The sequence below is a fragment of the Borostomias antarcticus genome (genome assembly GCF_949987555.1).
Source record: "Borostomias antarcticus genome assembly, chromosome: 21".
Taxonomy (NCBI): Eukaryota; Metazoa; Chordata; class Actinopteri; order Stomiiformes; family Stomiidae; genus Borostomias; species Borostomias antarcticus.
Window position 1 is genome coordinate 4,560,903 of NC_140254.1, and position 19,096 is coordinate 4,579,998.

General features: G+C 44.3%; 3 protein-coding genes across 3 annotated transcripts; 2 read left to right on the forward strand and 1 right to left on the reverse strand.

The window, feature by feature from the left end:
* Positions 1-6,821: 6,821 nt before the first annotated feature.
* Positions 6,822-7,514, forward strand: cldn35 (claudin 35; the record flags this gene model as incomplete). The annotated part of the gene is made up of 1 exon (XM_084454803.1): positions 6,822-7,514. The coding sequence occupies one exon, from the start codon at positions 6,822-6,824 to the stop codon at positions 7,512-7,514; it is 693 nt and encodes a 230-aa protein (XP_084310929.1).
* A 538-nt stretch (positions 7,515-8,052) lies between these two features.
* Positions 8,053-9,784, reverse strand: airim (AFG2 interacting ribosome maturation factor). Its single transcript, XM_084455458.1, has 4 exons — positions 9,339-9,784; positions 9,029-9,208; positions 8,348-8,466; positions 8,053-8,230 (listed from the first exon to the last, which is right to left on the reverse strand). The coding sequence occupies exons 1-4, from the start codon at positions 9,599-9,601 to the stop codon at positions 8,190-8,192; spliced, it is 603 nt and encodes a 200-aa protein (XP_084311584.1). The 5' UTR covers positions 9,602-9,784; the 3' UTR covers positions 8,053-8,189.
* Positions 9,785-10,180: 396 nt separating this feature from the next.
* On the forward strand, positions 10,181-16,036 carry cdca8 (cell division cycle associated 8; the record flags this gene model as incomplete). The annotated part of the gene is made up of 10 exons (XM_084455553.1): positions 10,181-10,271; positions 12,528-12,656; positions 13,115-13,155; positions 13,281-13,356; positions 13,458-13,528; positions 13,782-13,864; positions 14,651-14,746; positions 14,907-15,036; positions 15,232-15,318; positions 15,986-16,036. The coding sequence occupies 10 exons, from the start codon at positions 10,181-10,183 to the stop codon at positions 16,034-16,036; spliced, it is 855 nt and encodes a 284-aa protein (XP_084311679.1).
* Positions 16,037-19,096: the final 3,060 nt, after the last annotated feature.

Sequence of the window (19,096 nt, forward strand, 5' to 3'; positions counted from 1 at the left end):
CCTTTGGGCAAATCGTCACAAGGTCTTGGGTTGAGGGTTTGGGGGCTGCATGGAACCTATTGGGAGGAGGGGGGAAGGGGGAGGGTTGACCTTTTGAGAATGATATATATATATATATATTTTTCCTTTTTATGATCGTGTTTTAACTTTTTCTCCTTTTTCTGTCTTTTACAAGCGAGGTGACCTGGGTATCCATGCCCATTATTCTTGTTCTTCTCCCATTTTAGCGAAGAATAAGTGCTTGAGTGTGTGTGTGTGTGTGTTGTATATACATGTAAGTGTGTGTGTGTTTGTGAGAGCGAGAGTGTTTCATGGCAGGCCACTGAATTGTAAAGGGAAAACAAGGAGATAACTGCTGTAAATGCCTCAGATTTGATGTTTTTATATTCACACATTACATATAATATACATATAAATATTTACATCTATTGAAGCAACTTTGAACAGATGAACTATACAGGCCTTCCAGAGGCCGGTGGGTGTATGTGTAGCAGTAGTAACCGTGGTCAGGCCTGTGTGTCTGGCCGGAGCATTGAGACCTGTTGAGTGATGGAGCTTCACGCGGACGTAGCATCACGGGCGCAGAGAAGAGATCTATCCATCCCTAACCTTGTTCAAGTCTGATTTAGGTTATGATGATACTGTTGGGGTGTAGCACGGTTTTTATTTTAGTAAGGCGTTTTTATTTTAGTAAGGCGCTAGTCGTCTTGGATTTTTAGCTAGGGAGGGGGTAGGGGTGTGTCAGGAAACACGAGGTTACTTTATGAGGTCTATTTGTCATACCGGCCAATTCATTGCACTGACCCGGGTCGATGTGTGGGCAAAGAAACAGAGGGCACTCTCACTCTCTCGTACCTTTATGCATTTATACATAAGAATCAACAAAGCAGATTTGTAAGAGTTTAATATAAAATAATGTTTTGTGGCTATCTTTAAACTGTTGTTTAGAGTAGTGGTTTACCGTTGTTGTAGTTGTTGTTGTTATTGTTGTTCTTCTTCCTATTGTTGTTGTTAGTACTAGGATGATGGTGATTTATCGGAAAGGCCGGTGAACCTGATGTTTTGTTGTGAGGAGATCAAGACTGGGCGTTGGAGCTGCAGGAGAGAGTTCTGGGTTTGGAGACACTGTAGCATTCTGGCCATGGTGTTGGCCCCACGATGTGTTGGTTTCGAACTCCCTTCACACTCCTCAGTTCTGTGGCGTGATGTCTGTTGTTGGTGGAATGGTTTGTCGGTGTTGTCCAGTTCGGAAGGTAGTTGTAGGGTCTCTAACCTTTCACCCTGACTGGTCAAACAGAGGTTTGCCAATATGCTCATGTGATGAGCTCTGTTGGCATCGGGGTTTCGGTTTGAGTAGAAAACTGGTGACAATCAGCACCGGTAGGAATGAAACTGGGACTTGAGGGAGTTTGTGTGTTAAGGAGGTATGTAATAGGCAACGAGTTGAATTTTTTAGACTTTCAAAAAAAAAAGTTTATATTACTGTTTGTGTGTATTTGAACAAGTAAACCTATCTCTCTAAGTCTCTCTACTTGGTGTTTTCTGTTCTGTTTTTTAATAATCGAAGAGAAAAGGTTTAAACACCCAGATATGAATTGACATTAAGCATAAGCACTGCCCCTGTGTGGATCTGCTGGGCACTTGACTAGGTCGGACTGTTGTCTCGGTTACCATCACGGTTTGAGGTTGTTGACGGTCATGCCAAAGAAGGCTAACCCGTGCTCCCTGATGTTGAGGTTAGAATCAGGAGGGTGAGGAGAGGAATGTGTTGGGGGTGGTTGGCAGCGCCCACGCCTCCTCAGGGAGGATGACTCAGCGGAAAACCCTTTTGTAATAAACCACCCGTAAAGCAGCAGGTTTGCTATGAATGAGTTTGAGCACCTGCCTGTCGAGAGCGTGGGCCCTGGCTTGTATAGGAGAGGGGTAGGGGCTGGTGGGTCCAGGTCCTATAGGGGGAAAGCATGGGGAGGTGGTCGGCCTATAGGAGACGAGCAGGGGTGGGCACCAACCTATTGGAGAGTAGGGGTTACCTGGAGGGTGGGAGCCGAGGGGGATCCAGGCTTTGCATGCAATAAGTTTCGGGTCAAAGTGTAACAATATTTTTAAAAGAAAAAAAAAAAAAGAAAAGAAGAAAATATAAGTGCACTAGTTTTCCCATGGCAAGAGGGCTGTGGTGGCTGTAAACTTGGTGGTGTTCTGGTCCGATGACTGTCTTGTGTCCCTCCTGGAGGACTTGGGCTAGACAAGGTCCAGGGCAGTGAACCATGTACATAAACTTGTTCCCTCCCTTCCTTGTCCCCTCGATCACTTCTCCCTTCACAGATCAGATAGGATTGGTTCAGTATGAATGTCAAGGTGGAGCCATTCCCCAGCGATGCTCCCAACTTTTCAGATCTGTGTGGACCAAGTGAATATTTGATCAAGATTAGGGAACAAGGTGGGGGCATGAGAGGGAGCAGCTTTTTGGAATGGAACGCAGCCTTGTGTGTACGGGGGCTCTGGCTATGGGACACAGTATTGATGACTCCCAGTTTTTAACATATTAACATTGCAGAGCAATATTAACCCAGATCCAGTTTTCGAATGCGGAAAAAAAAGCTATAATGAATCTGGTTGTTGTTGATGTGGCTGTATGTCTGCTCTCGCTAACGCTACCGTTACTGTTTGTGTTTCTGTACCTGTTCTTTTATTTTGCTTGTATCAATCAGTGGGAATGTGCATTTGGTGGACTTAGCTCTTTAGGCTTGTTCTTTTTTTTCTTCTTTTTTTTTTTCTTTTTAAAATAAACATTTTAGACTTTGCTCGACTGCATGCCAGAGTATTGTCCGAAAAAAATCTTTAGAATCATATTTATTAAGAGACAAAGAAAAAGAATAATAGTCTTTTTTCTTGGTAAATGTTTATGAATTTAGTTAGACTGTTTTAGGCTAGCAATATTGTACCGGTCTCTTCAAGACACATTTTAAAGATTCCTACACAAATGTCAGTAAAACACGGAGGCGCAAGTTGTCGGAGGCTGAGAGCTCGAGTCTTGGCGTCGTGTCCAAACTCAAACGAGGTACTTTCTTCAAACGTGGACCTGTCAAGACTTGACCCCTCGTTCCCGCCCAGGCCAGTTGTAACGTACACTTTGGCGCCCAACAGCCTGGCTTGTGCCCCTGCCAAGCCTCTCGGGGCTCTCCTGTCCTGTGGTGCCGCCCAGGTGGCCACTCACAAGCGCACTTCCTCTCTGTGAGGCGGCCTCGGCCCAAGGCGTCCACGGCAACAGGATTACCTCTTTTTAACCTTTTTAAAAAAATCCATTCTTTTTCCGTGCCCCGATTGAAAGAGAGCATGATTTATTTTTTAATTCCTCTTTGATATTATATCTCTACGGAGTTGTTATTTGACATTGTGTACGTGTAATTTAATTTTTTTGGTTCCTTATTCTGGTGTGTAGCTCTGCTGTTTTTCTCTCTGCTCATGGTCTGAGCTGTGTGACTGTCCAATAGCAATAGAATGGTAGCCTGTCAGACCTGCTGGGGGGGGCGGGACTTCCTAGTCTGGCCCCGCCTACAAGGGGTGCCCAATCAGTCGCTGTATTGCTATGTGACATGTTTAAATTCTCTTTTCTTTGTTTTCCTTTTTTTTTTTTTAGCCTGCAGGGAATATTTGTGTTAATGTGCGAAGTAATAAATTGGTATTTTATGCCTATATCATAACCTGTTGGTGTGTTTTCTCTTAATTTCCTCTCTTCATACCCTCACATAATCTTGGCAGGGAGACTAGTCTCACTAACCGCACTCAAGGGGGCCATGTGGCACGATATATGTGGAAAGAAACCAATATAGCCTGAGTGCCTTAATGTACCATGTACATGAATCGGCCTGCCCTCTGGTTAACATTAAAGCCTCCACACTATATCTGTGTCACTAGGTGGCGTTGTTTACTACAATGAATTGATACAACTATCAGCTCATCAAAGGAGCGAGGCAGGTCAAAACTGTTCCTTTATTCTCATTCCTCACATTTGAGTAGCAAAGATGGGGCTAAATGGCCTTGGGGGTTTCTATCTTGTCCCATCGAGTTTAGAAAGCCATCATATAGAGAAACGGTGAGTTAACACAAACTACTCAGGAAAAAGTAGTTGATTACAGTGAAACTACCTGCCAGAAACATGTTCATATTTCAAGTTGAAATGGAGAGGTAGGCCTACCCAGTCCCTTTTGGGGGTTGTGTTGACCGTGACTGTGTTTTGAACACTGAATATTATATATAATAAATAATAATATATATTGTAATATTATATGTGTTTCCGTTGACCCAGACAAAGCAGGTCATATGGCCAGCTGATACAACTGGCCCTCGAGGACGAATACCTTAATCAGGGATGTCCTCGTTAGTGAATCATTTACCTCCATTGTGCATGTTTGTCTGTGTCCCTCTTTGGTCACCTGATCTATAGAACAGCCCTGGGTGATTTGCATGATGTGACCAATTGAATGCATCTGGGTATCAATCATTTATGCTCTCTAATGGTTATAATGGTGTATATTCTTTCATGAGATTGACATTCTTTGAAATAGATTTCAGCTCTATTTGAAGAGCCTGCCCTTGGTATCCTGCAGGCACATACCCCCCCCCTCACAATGGACAGACATCTTTACCTTCTGTGCTTCCCCCCTCCCTCCTCCTCTCTCTCACTCACTCTTGTGTATCATCCCTAGCTCCTCTCGCTGTCCTGTCCTGTTGTCATGCCCACCGTTGCCAAGGAGAGGAGGCCACACAAGAATGGAAACTTGAACCACAGATCCTGTTGCCATAATATTTAATTCATCAACGCACAGACACCGAAGCTCTGATGATGGGGAGAGAGAGAGAGAGAGAGAGAGAGAAATAGGGAAGGGCCGGGAAGATGGAGGGAAACATTCTGATATTAGCAGGACAACATATTTCTCTCCTTTCCCAAACAATCACAAATGTATTGTCACAGGCTGTTCATCAGTAAACACTGGATTGTGAGTTATTTGGGGCATTATTTTTGGGCCGTAGATATTCACATTGTTTTGGACAAACATTTCACGGTCTTGAAAATAAATTATCTTTACCTAAGTGTGACCTACCTCATTACTCCCCCCCCCAAATTGTGAGAATTTATTTCATAAGCTCTGTTGTTCACGTAACACAGAAAAATAGTTCACTGTAATCTCTTAAAATGGGGCGCAGGGGTTTGTATGTACCTAGCCTGTATGTGTGTGTGGCTTTCAGTTTTGTTGTCCGGGTTTATTCTATTAACCATGACTGCCCTCACACAAAAATGACGACCTAGTCTCCTGTTTTTAACGCTTTCTCTCTTTCAGACCCAGACAAAGAGGATGAAAGCTGATTTTTGTGAAAGCTCATTTGGAACCGTGCAGCGTGGAGCTGGGTTTAAAGCCCCATTGTAGAGGCCCCCTAGATTGTCTTTGTCTGAACTGATCCACCTACAGACACCACTCACTCACCCCATCTCCCTCCCTCCACCTTTTTTGTCCCTCGCCCCCCCCCCCCCCCCCCCCCCATCTCTCTGACTCTCTCTTTCCAGGCACAGGACTGCCCAGCTCACACAGGTTGGTGTTTCAACCGAGTTCATCAATAAGATGGCAGCATCAAATCTTCTGTACTTACCTGCTAGTCTGACTAAGTGGCCTTTCCCGCCATCTATACTTTATCCAGGACTGGACTGACCCATTTGGGGTTTGCATGAGAGGCGGGGGGGGGGGAGGAGGAGGAGACCAGGCACTGGCAGCTGAGTCTGAAGTGGCCTTTCCTATAGGCTCAGGCTCCATTGTTGATCGGCGTGACAAGCAGCCACTTCACCACACGCCAGCATCTGACGAGGACTCCCTCTTCTCTTCGCTGGGTGGACGGAGCTCTTGATTAACCACCACCGACAACAATAAAGACGTCGCTATTCCTGGCGACCGTGGGTCTGGTCCCACAACCAAGAAACAAAAACCTCACTTTGCCTGACTGGAGGTGGTGAATGTTTGGACACCGTGAGCTGTACAAGACAGGAATTTCCGTCATTGATTGTACTTCCTTTCATTGAACTGTTTTGTTTTTGTGCTGTGCATAATCATCTGTTTTTCCTGTTTCGTTCGTCTGACATGGACTTCTTTTTTCACACACATCGTCGACTGTGGAGGATCGGCTTTGTTTCTGTTGGCTCTCCATGACAGGAGGATACACACAAGCTTCACCACTGGCACTGACTGGCAGTATCAGGTTTTATCAGCCTGACCCATCTAGGTAAGACTACACTGAACCAGAAGAGTAATAGAGACGGGCATCCTCACAAACAGCCTGGCGACAGGGTTAATGAAGGGTTAGACCCGAGAGCTGGGCTGCTGACAGACCTGGACCACATCGACTGCATCTAAACCCACTTGACCAGATGGTGCTGTTTTTGAAGCAGGCTGATCAATCCAGCATTGGTTTGCTACCACAGGTGGCTGCACTGCTATTGGCTACTCAATAATTCACAGAGAGGGAGAAAAAGAAAGAGGGGAGAAAGTAAGTGATCTGGGGGAAGGAGGATCTTTGGGAAAGAGAAAGACGCGGACTGGAAGATTTGTGAAGTTGAAAACATCTGACCAGATGTTGAGAAAAACGGATCAAAAGGAAGAAGCTTGAGAAGAGAAAGTACGGTGTGGACATTTGAGGTTTGACCCAAACAGGGCTACCTGGGTCACGATTACCAAAAACCTCTAGAAGAAAAGGGGAAATCAAGGAGAGAAAGACCACAGTGTTGTGTGGTTAAGTTACGGTCCAGAGACAACAGGTGAAAGACGACGGCAGCCATGGTCAACACGGGCATGCAGCTGATCAGTTTCACGTGCGCGGTGACGGGCTGGATCATGGCCATCGCCGTGACGGCGCTGCCGCAGTGGAAGGTCTCCGCTTTCATCGGCAGCAACATCCTGACATCGGAGGTCAAGTGGGAGGGCATCTGGATGAACTGCGTCTACCAGAGCACCGGCCAGATGCAGTGCAAGACCTACGACTCCATGCTGTCGCTGCCCCCGGACATCCAAGCGGCCCGCGCCCTCATGTGCGTGGCCATCTTCCTGGGCTGGCTGTCCTGCACTGTGTCCTGCTGCGGCATGAAGTGCACCACCTGCGCCGGGGACGACCGGCGCACCAAGGCGGGCATCGCGCTCACCGGCGGCATCCTGTTCATCCTGACGGGCGTGTGCGTCCTGGTGCCCATCTCCTGGACCGCCAACACGGTGGTGCAGGACTTCTACAACCCCAATGTGCCCGTCATATACAAGCGCGAGCTGGGCCAGGCCATCTACCTGGGCTGGGCAGCGGGAGTCATTCTCATCATCAGCGGGGCGGTGCTGAGCAGCACCTGTCCCCACATGGAGGGGGCGGCGGGCTACCGGCGCGGTGGATACATGGGCCGGAGCTTTGCCAACACGCGCGCCTCGGCACCCGAGCCTGCTAAACCCATCTCCTCCAATAGTCTGCCCCTGAAGGAGTATGTGTAGAACGACGGGAGGTTACAGGTAGAAGAGTGACTGTGGAGGAGGAAGTGTGGAACCGTGGGTGGGTTGGGGGTGATGATTTTAAGGTTTTTGGAAGTGAGTCAGTGGATATTGAATTCTTACCTGTGGTTGCCTCTCTCTGTTACTCTGAAACTGATGGATTGATGGAATTGGATTGACACTTTATGCTTCTACTTCTTTATTTCTGGATGTATTTATTCAAGTTCTTTTTATATCTATCTTATCTTCTTTATATGTTGCTTTGAGATGGTCTCCATGACCATTCATCATCTTTATTTATTCAGACTACTGTCACACGCCCTTGATGAGTGCTACCTTGGTGCTCTAGGTTTGTCCACAGAGATATTGTACATGTAACATGTTTTGAGTGTTTTTGTGGTGAAGAAGATTGGAGTTATTTCTTTACACAGTACTTCTCATATAATCATCTCATGACTGGATTTTAATAAATCACAATTTTAAACAAATAAACTGCTTTTTTTCAAACAGTGTTTTAATAAAAAAGTTGTCCTATTACTAATACAGTAATTGTTCATTTGCTGTTTTAATATCTCAAACCTATCATCAAATCCAGTGGATGTAGACAGTCCAGCTGCTGTAGTGGTAGGCCACCATATAACCACTGAATTGATTTTTAACACTCACAGGTCCTGGTTTTCATTGGGTGTCGATGAAGAAGGACACTTTAAACAGGGTATCTGAATGGAGACAGAAAAGTCAAATTTTGTTGTAAGTTATTCATATGAGAGTTGGACCCTGGTGAGAATGAAAGAACCACCAGCAGTTGAGACTTGGTCAGGTGGTGATGGTCTCACCTGAGATGGTGTCCTCTCCGTTGGGTGAGTCCAGAGACTCCCATCTCTTAGCTGCAGTTTCCAGCAGGGAGAGGTCATCTGGTCTCAGGGTGTGTAGCAGAGTCTTCCTTCGCAGGAATCTGGACACACAGCTGAGGATGGGAAGACTCATTGTCTGTGCGTGTGTGTAAGAGGGTGAGTGAGTGACGCAGGCTTTCCACTCTAAGTCAAATGTCAAATTCCCTGATGTTTCCCTGACTTTCAATGACTAAAAGCTGAATTTCCATGATCTGTAATGAGCGGAAAAACTGTTGACCGGCGGGAAGGAGATAAATGGGTGCTGCAATATCAAGTAACCATAGCAATCACTCACGCAATACGGGAGATGCATGAAATAATATGATAAAGAATAAAGAATAATACTGCATGGTAAATATTACATTTTGATAAATGGCAACTAAAGTGAAACATGCTACAAACAAAATCCCCTGATATTCCATGACATGGCCCAAACAATGATCAACTCCCCTGACTTTCCCTTTCTGGAATAGACTTTTTAAAATTCAATGATATTCCAGAAATTCCATGACCAGTGGGAACCCTGGTTATGTGTGCGTGTGAGTGAATGAATACATGAGAGTTAGTGAGCACGCAAATAACAAGTGTGTGAATGTGTGAGAGAATCATAACATGGAAGGATACTGCTTTCGATAGTAGCGCTCTGCGTCCTGAAGCCACTCCAACATGTCAGCGATGGACGGAGACGTGGCAGACCTCTCGGTGCATGTGGCTAGATCCAGGCTGTCTGAGTTCTGCTCATACAACTGGAATGCGCCTGACACCTGATTACTCATAGCATCTCGCACCGACTGGAGAGAAGACCTTTTGGAGAACAGGAACACAATATTGACATTGCTGGCTAATATTTTGTACAGCTGTACGGTCGTCGTTATTAAATGATTTATTATTGGTATATCCCTGTTGAGACGTGAGACAACATGCAGCATCTTACATTTTCTCTGCGAGCTTTCCCAAAACGACATCCACTGCTTGTATGAGTTTGTAGTGCAGACGCTCTTTCAAGTCAGGAAAGGTTTGTAGATGTGTGTTGGCTATCTGGACATTGTGGAGAGCTCGCAACTGTTCTGCAAGGTTTCCAAGCGAAACCATCAAAGGAGTGCATTCAGCAAGCACAGAGTTCCATACTTTCTGATTGTTCAGTAAGCTCTGAAAACACTTTTTCAACACTTGTTGAAGTGATGAGGGCTTCGACATTTGGATATTCGATTTAAAAACAGAATTATATAGTCGTTTTCTCAAAAAATATTTGCGCGTAATTGTTATGTTACAACGCTACATTTATGGAATAATGTATAAAGCATTGGATTTGGCATACAATCAGTGAATACACACGGAAAAAACATCTGCAAATATTTCTCTCACATGGATCCCATGTTGTTGCCCTTTCATTTCCGTCTAGTACGCATTGACGTTTCATGAGACGATTGGCTACCGTGGGTTCCATGGTGCCGTTGGGCAAACGTGTCCTCATTGGCTGATCGCAGTTCCATCCGGGTCTTCAGAATTTGAAAATATTTTGGAGAAAGAGAGGAACGGAGCCGCAGCCAGCCAGGCGATAAACAACGTGGTAATTTAAAGCAATTAACAAAATAAGATAAATTATCCACGTTGTTGTTTTTTAACCATGCATGCAAACTATTAGGGGAAACCGATAAACTAAAACAAGGCCGTTAAACTAGCTACACTCATTCCGACTAAAGTTAGCACTAGCTAAGTGTACTAGCCGAGCTAACGCAGAGCCTAAACTCTTGTTACGTTTTCCCCAGAGTCATTATGCCACCCAGAAAAAAACCCAGCAAACAACGTAAAGACGACGCGAAGATGGCGAAGTTGGAAGCTTTCCTCGAGGATTTCGATTGCCAAGGTACGAGTCGAGGCAGTAGAGTGGTGAGGTCCGATTGAAAAGTTAGCATCGCCGCCATTAGGTTGAGTCCAAAATGAATGGGATTCGCTTAAAGATGCCGAAAATAAGGTATGTGTTTAACAGAGACTCCCAGAATATTACAGGTTTTGTTCTAAACTTAAAACGCATCATTGATGATGGGTTTTGTGAATTTTGAAGCCTTTAGTTGGTTCCGAGGTCGACGTTGCTATTGACGTGCTAAACATATTCCAAACTGGACTGACAGTGTTGTCTGACGTGCCCTGAGGAATTATCGTTCGTTGTTGGCAAATCTCCATGTATTTTTTCCCAGCAGATATCCTGCTGTTACAGCATTGGTCTTTATGTAACCGTCATAGTTTCGTCTGTATTGTGTTCAACAGTTCGTGTTGTTCATGTTAAGGGAAAAATCATGTTTAGCCCTGTTTTAAGGTTACTTATGATAATATACAATGGTTCAGATAAAAAAGTTGACAAAACTAGCACTTTTGAGAAAGTCTGATTATTGCTCTACCACCGTTTTGGTCATACAATGGATGTGGGTGGGCACCTTGAAAAATCATTCAAAAAACATGTTAAAGTCGCACTGAAATGAAAAAATCATTATGTCCCATTTTGGTTCACATAATTGGTCATACTGTACACCTATTCAACGATGTATGCCAAACAAATTACAAAATTCTACTTTTGTTGTAATCAAAGTAATTTCTTACTTACTGGAAAACGGTAGGTCACGTGCAATGACGACAACAGGTACCTTAGATTTTAGGCCAATAATCTCACGACATCCACCCGTCAATCAACGCTATCCTTTTATCGAATCTGTCTAAAGTTCTTAAAACCCGTCCACTTGTCAATGTTCCAATCAAATTCCTCTAAACATATGTCCCAACCTCATAGCTTGTTTGTGTCGGAAACTAAGGAAGTTAGATGATCGCAAACGTCCGTTTCAGTGCAACTTTAAACTCTCAATTTCAAAGACAAACTCACTGAGGTGTTAGTTGGCGTTCTGACATATACAGTAATTCGCCATAAAGTAAGATTCTAGTTCATCTGGAAAGGCTTTTTACAATATTTGGCATGGAACTATTTAGTCGCAGCACATACGCGTGTAAACTTCCGCAAACTAGGTAGCCTAGCAACATAAACAATAACAAAAGCTACCGTAAGTAGTTCCGCTTTCTGAATCCTCTCTGCGGATTGATCTACACATCTACAACGGTCGTGTCAATACAAGTCAATGGATTTCATAAAATGATCAATAAAACCTTACAGGATTCATACTTTGCGGCGAATTTGATGTCAGAACACCAACGGACACCAATTACCCCCTCGGTGAGCTTCTTGTCTTTGAAATCGAGAGTTTAACATGTTTGTGAATGATTTTTCAAGGTACCCACCCACATCCATTGTATGATCTAAACGGTGGTAGAGCAATTATCAACTTAATCAAAAGTGCTAGTTTTGTCAACGTTTTGATCTGAACCATTGTATATGATCATAAGTAACCTTAAAACAGGGCTAAACATGATTTTTCCCTTTACTACTCCTTTAAGGGCTTGCCCAGGGCAGGATTCGTTGTGTTCAATAGTTCGAACCATGTTAAGGGCTTGTCCAGTACGGGATTTGAACCCATATTTGACAAGCTATCTCGCTTGTGAGGCGGACACGCTGACAGTTGCACCAGTAGGAAGTGTCCTCTTGGAGGGACTGTCAGCGCTTCTTTTGAGGAGAGTGTTTCTCCACCCCAGCCATGTTTCACTCGGTTGCCCTTGTGTGGTATTTATTCAGTTGGGCAAAGGCCACGATCTCGAGTAGGGCTAGCTCAGGCTATGAAAAACATGGCGGCCATTTGACTATTGTAGTCCAGTTTCAATAATGGTTAGCTCAACAATATCGCCCTCAGGACCAACTAAGGGCTTCAAAATTCACAAAATCCATCTTCAATATGCGTTCTAACTTTTAGAAGAAAAAAAAACAATTCTAGGAGTCTCTGTTAAACGGACCTTATTTTCAGCATTTTTCACAAATTCCATTCAGATTTTGGACTATAAGCCAATATGACAGCAATGCTAATTTAAAGCCTACAGAATGACATCACCGCTTGTTGGGTTTGTGTTTACGTTTGCTTGCTGCCTAGTCAGTTTACTGCTAGCTCACACTAACAGGTGTAGCCCTTCTATATTTTAGTACCAACCAAAACCTACGTCGTCAGCTAAACTTTGTCTTTGTGTACAGTGAAAACAAGAGTTGAGATGCTGAAGGAGAAGAGAGATCAGCTGATAAAAGATGCAGACAACAAATACAACATGCATTTGATCAAGCTGCCCATGGCTGTGAGGAAGATGAACTGGCTGGAGCATTGCAGTAAGTGGACAAACACAGCTGTTTATATTTGAATAAAATGTGTATGCCACGGTCATTTGAGTCAAGATTCGTTTTGATTCTCACAGGCTATTTATATAGAACCTTAACTAGGCCCACTTATCCTGAAGGAGGACGGGTAAAAACTGGACAGTGTATTAATATTAACAAAAGCTCGATAAAATTGACGCCATCTCCATTTTACATTGCTTAAAGATTTACTACAGGGCAATGTTCCACATTCCCTTTTACACCCAACCATCCAGAAACCTCAGTATAGAGAAAGGCAAGCCAAACATACACAGAACGATACAGTTATACAACAATGACAACTTACTTGGCCATCAGATATTCAAGAATTTTACATATGGTAGTGGGGCAGGCCATTTCCAAACCTATGGCGACTTTCTTAAAATGTTAGTAGTAGCGAACTTACCCTGTTTTGTTCTCTGTCACCTTAGAGGTAGATAAGCCCGAGTCACCACCAGTGGAGAACTCAAAGGTAGGTTTCTCACAATTCAATATGCAATTTAAACATCTCACACTCATTTACTCCCATTGCACTGTAGCGAGTGCACTTAGCCAATCAGTTGATCATGTAGCTCTCTTGTCCTGTGCTGTTTGCAGAAAGAGGAGGAGCTTGGCAAAGTGGACAGTGTGCTGGCCGAGGTCCACACCATCGCTCCCAAAACTGTCAAGAAATGTAAGTTACTTGTTCTTGCTTAACACGCATCCAGTGCGTCCGAGTGGCATTTTGTGAATCACGTAGGGTTGCCTAGTAACGGCCTCTCCTTCACTTCTCAGCCTCCAGGAAGGGTAAAGCTGCCACAAGCTCAGAGGATGATGAGAACACTGTCCCAAGAACTACGAAGAAGGTAAGCTCATTGTTTTATATTGCTTATGATGTATTGTGTAACCAGGGCATCATTGTAAATGAGACATTGGTCTCAATGGGCTCCCCTGGCTAAAAAAAGTAAAGAAAACAAAAAACTAGACACGCCGTCATGACCATGTAGTGAATCATAGCAGAAGACTGCTGTTCCTTATAATCTTCATTGTTCTTCCTTCCCATCTAACCTGAAAAAATGTGACTGACTCAAGCTCATTTACCGTTTCTCTCGGATGCAGGGAAGAGTTCCCAAGAAACCTCCCACTACGTCCAAGAGGGCCAAGGCTGTCTCTGCCACCAAGCAGAACACCTCCATCAGGAGGTAAGACGCACAGTCCTATGCTGAGTCTGAAATCTCTCATAGAGTGCCTAAGCGGAAGCAGGAAGAGAAAACCGCCATGGGACCTTAAATCAGAAAAAATATGAATGGTAGTGAACGGTGTGAGAAAGGTAATTTCCTGATCCTGAGTGAATTGTGCCATGACCATCACATATGAAGTTTGTCAATTTAAAACACAAATTTTACTAATCACAACTAGCTTGCAAGTTAGCTAATATTAGCTACCCGACATTACACTCGTTTAACACTCATCAAAACCTTGTGAAGCCGATCTTGCATGCCAGCTCTTAGAGAACTGACTAACTCTCCTTTCGCATTCCTGCAGCTCTCAACATGGCCAGACTTATAGTGATTTTCACCTTTTTAACTCATTCCGGAGCAACTGCTTTACAGTATTATGACAAACTGCAAATTTCTTGACTTAAAAATTGTTTTAAATTGACAAACATCATATGTGTATGGTCGTGGCACAATTCAAATCGGATCAATAAATTATTTGTATATCGTCATTGACTAATGTACATATTTTTTCTGAATTAAGGTCCCATGGGACGGCTCTTCCTGCTTCCGCTTAGGCACTCTATTGGCTCTTTGTGTCATCTGTCCTTTGCTTCCTTCTCAAAACGCTTTGGAGGACATGATCAGTACCTTGTACTGTTTTCGGCTCTCTGTTTTAGAAAAGGAGGCAAGACAAGAATCAACCCATGTTAGAGTGGATTTACTCCTTTAGACAAGCAGGTGTTAATGTGCTGACCTCTCTGTGTTCAGGTCCAATAGGAAGCCTCTGGTCACTCCCCTCAGGAGCATGCTGGACTGTTCCCTAATGGGCCCCACCCCCCTCATCACCCCGCGCTTTGACTCAAGGTGAGTCTGCTGCTGGTTCAATCAGAACGATTCATTTCCTCCAGATACAAGATCCATTAAAGATACATTTCAGTACGAGCTTAAGACCTGCATCATTTAGGTCCAGAGCACACAGACTATTTCGGTTTGACCTAAGGTTGACCTCTCACCCTCCTGCCAGGCTACCCAAAACCCCCTTAGTGAGGATCCCCCGTCACAAGGAGAGGGTGTACAGCATCTCTGTCAACGGCTCACCCATCGCCGGCGGCAGCGAGGACATCATCATCAACATCCCCACGGGCAACGGAGAGGTGAGCACCCTGCCGGCTTGGTTGGACAGTTTGGTTTGGTACCAGGACAGTCGGCAGGCGGGGCTGGTGACAAACCGTACTCGACAATACTGGACAGGCATGATGGGTCAAGATGGGCCTCAGCCAAGCTGGTAGTGGTCGACTGAACCCTTGAGATGGTAGAGCGTTCTTCTAACAGTGTGTGTATCTCTCCAGAGCCTCCAGCTGCTGGCTAGCCAGATGGACTCGGTGGACCTGGGTCAGTTGGATGAGACTGCCCTCCAGAGCATCCGTCTGCTGCAGGTAAACCAGAGAGGCCCTTTAGACTCGCACTGAAATGAGATTTTGCTCACTTTGAAACGTCACCATACTTGTAGTCTCAACGCCAGACCCGTAAGACTTCTTTCGTAAGCTACACTAACTACGTTACTGCACGCTGCAGATCTCTATGGATCTGTGACACTTCATGCAAAAATCTGGTGCTCAAATCCTGGCAATTCATTGGTTTCGCAGGAATCCCTGCGGCTTTTGCGATCAGGCGTTCCCACCCATAGATATGCCCCGCCCATCTAACCTGGACTAGCGTCTCTCATTTGCTGCTACGACCTGTCAGTCTTTTAATTTTGAACTGGCGATACGCCCTCAGAACACCAGCTTGGGCGGCGAAGTGGCACAGACTCTATTATGCAGTATGCGGAGCGCAGAGATTCAACGTAATATTTGAGTCTGGAGAAAGACTACCATACTTGCTGATCTTTCTGCACATCACCTTGTATCCAGTTTAGTTTAATCCTCTCAAGCATACATTACCTGTAGGACAATCACGTAAGGAGCGTATAGCCTATATTGTTCAGGGTGTGAAAGGTGTTTCTTGTACCATCAGATGTGAGGAGTCAACTAGCATGTTTTCCCCAGTGGAGGCTGTGAAATAGTGTCACCATCAGACTCATGGCTGGTTTCCTCCCCACAGAACCGCCTCACCTCCCTGTGTGGACCCCGTGTGACCCCCTCCACCGCCTGACCAACCTCTTGAAACTTTATTTTTATTTAGTTTTAAACAATAGTACAGTACATATTATTTCTTCCCAACTGTCACACGCTCTTGAGTGCCACCCTTGTGCTGTAGGTTTTGTCTACAAATATTGTACATATAACATGTTTTGAGTTGGAGTGATTTCTTTCCACAGTACTATATACGTATATAACCATTTAATGACTGAGTTTGAATAAATCTCAATTGTAAACAAACAGTTTTTCAAAGGGTGTTTTAATAAAAACGTTGTGACTTTTTGCTAATTTGCTGTTTTAACTTCTTCAAACCTGTCATAAAATCCAATGGATGTAGACAGTCCAGCTGCTGTAGTGGTAGGCCATATAACCACGTCCTTGTTTACACTGGATCTCGATGAAGAAGGACACGTCAAACAAGAAATCTGAAAGGAGATCTTACTTTGTTGTAAGGTATTATTCATATGACAGTTGAACCCTGGTGGGAATGAAAGAAGTACCAGAAGTTGACTTGGTCAGGTGGAGATTCTCTCACCTGAGATGCTGTCCTCTGTTGGTTGAGTCAGGGAGAGGTCATCTGGTCTCAGTGTGTGTAGCAGTCTTCCTTCGCAAAAATCTGGACAAAGCTGAGGAAAGACTCAGTGTGTGTGTGTGTAAGAGGGTGAGTGAATGAATGTGTATTGGGTGGGGCGGGCGACACAGGCCTACTTAATGAGTCTGATGGCCGTGGGAAAGAAGCTGTTTTTGTGGCTGGGATGGAAGGGGCTGGCCACAATCTTTCTGGCCCATTTTAGTTAAGGTCCTGTAGGGATGGCAGTCTACAGCCGATCACCCTCTCAGCGGAGCGGATGATGCGCTGCAGTCTGCCTTTGTCTGTGGCGGCGGAGAACCAGATGGTGATGGAGAAGGTGAGGATGGACTTGATGATGGAGGTGTAGAAGAGTACCATCATTGCCTTTGGCATGTTGAATTTCTTCAGCTGCCTCAAGAAGTACATCCTCTGCTGTGCTTTTTTGTGAGGGAGTTGATGTACACATCAATCAACAACATTATGGCCAAGTCGTAAATGAAGCTTTACCCAATATCTATATCCAAAATTCTGAACTACCCCAGTGATTCCTCAAATAACTGAAGAAATGACTGGCAGAGATCTCATACAGTATAAGTACCTAGAGAGAGCAGTGCAATGCTTAACTCTGATTGCTCTCCTGGCCCAGACAGCCTTACAGACAATTTTTATAAATATTTCTGGGATCACTAGTATTTTTATTTGAAGCACTCTAAGCAACTATTGAAAATGCAGCCCTTCCACAGACTATTAGGCAAGGTATAATAGTTTTTATTCCAAAACCAGGTAAAGATGCCAAAATATTGGATAGTTGGCAACTAATAACACTCCTAAATAATGATAATAGCACACATTTTGAAATTGTCTCAAAGAAAGGCCTTCTCAAATAAGTGACAGTATTTATGAGAGGTAGATCAATACATAATGTGAGCCTGGTCCTAGACTTGCTTGAGTATAGTGATTATATAAATAATGGTTTTATTCTTTTTCTTGATTTTTATAAAGCTTTCGATATGGTAGAACATATTATTGTCAAGGCATTAAAGGAGTAGTAAAGGGAAAATGCATGTTTAGCCCTGTTTTGAGGTTACTTATGATCATATACAGTAGTTCAGATCAAAACGTGGACAAAACTAGCACTTTTGAGAAAGTCTGATAATTGCTCTACCACCGTTTTGGTCATACAATGGATGTGGGTGGGCACCTTCAAAAATCTTTCAAAAACATGTTAAACTCTTGATTTCAAAGACAAGAAGCTCACCGAGGGGGTAATTGGTGTCCGTTGGTGTTCTGACATCAAATTCGCCGCAAAGTATGAATCCTGTAGGGTTTTATTGATTGTTTTATGAAATCCATTGACTTGTATTGAAGCGACCGTTGTAGATGTGTAGATCAATCCGCAGAGGGGATACAGGAAGCGGAACTACTTACGGTAGCTATTGTTATTGTTTATGTTGCTAGGCTACCTAGTTTGCGGAAGTTTACACACGTATGTGCTGCGACTAAATAGTTCTATGCTAAATATTGTAAAAAGCCTAGTATGCGGAAGTTTACTAGAATCTAGGATCTAGAACTAGAATCTTACTTTATGGCCAATTATATGTCAGAACCCCAACCAACACCTCGGTAAGTTTCTTGTCTTTGAAATCGAGAGTTTAAGATGTTTTTTGAAAAATTTTTCAAGATGCCCACCCACATCCATTGTATGACCAATGTGGTAGAGCACCGAGATGATTCCTGTAACATTAGCTATTTTGCTGCAATTGGTTCAACTTCTGTTTCTGGACAAAGGTAAGGGATAAACCCAGATAACACAAGGCTAGCGGACCTACAGTGGGTCCCTGATGGATGAGTTGGCGGACCTCCGGCGGAATATAACACAAGGCTAGCGGACCTACAGTGGGTCCCCGATGGATGCTCCACCACCATTCCACCGGTAGTTAATTGTCTATATCCTAGGCCCATTGGCCGTGGCATGGTGGCGAGACTCCACCCCCTCACGTCAGAGCGGTTCGGGTGTAGTGCAGTTACTTCCGGGCAATCTCCATACACCCACTGGTGAAAACCGTGTGTCTCTAGCCCGCCCAGGGGCTGAGTTGTGGAGTTCGTGGCATGGATAGTGGCATGGTGGCGAGACTCCGCCCGCTTGGGTCAGAGCTGATTGCTTAAACACAAAAACTGTATGGAGGTAGATTTATATCATAAATACACACGTACGAAAGTATAATACGCAACCGTGTTTTGCTTTCCATCCGCACACATCTCTCGAGTCGTGTGTCGTAAAAAGAATTCATGCGTGCGTGAACAGATCCACGCGCAAAACCCCCTTTATACGTGCATAAACAGATCCACACGCAAGCGTGTTTTGCTATCGACCCGCAAATATCTCTCCATTCGTGAACCGTGTTTTGCTATACACCCGCAAACATCTTTCGATTCGTGCTCAACACCCCTCTTCGTACATATGCAAAGAGAATCCGCACGCAAACACCCCAAACGCTTTGC

What these genes read in the sequence shown, in the direction of transcription:
- airim (XM_084455458.1), bottom strand. Translation starts at nt 9,601, where the DNA reads ATGTCGAAGCCCTCATCACTTCAACAAGTGTTGAAAAAGTGTTTTCAG. An exon ending in GGAAAGCTCGCAGAGAAAAT is followed by an intron (nt 9,209 to 9,338) that starts GTAAGATGCTGC and finishes GTTCTCCAAAAG; the next exon opens with GTCTTCTCTCCAGTCGGTGC. An exon ending in GAGCGCTACTATCGAAAGCA is followed by an intron (nt 8,467 to 9,028) that starts GTATCCTTCCAT and finishes CTGTGTGTCCAG; the next exon opens with ATTCCTGCGAAGGAAGACTC.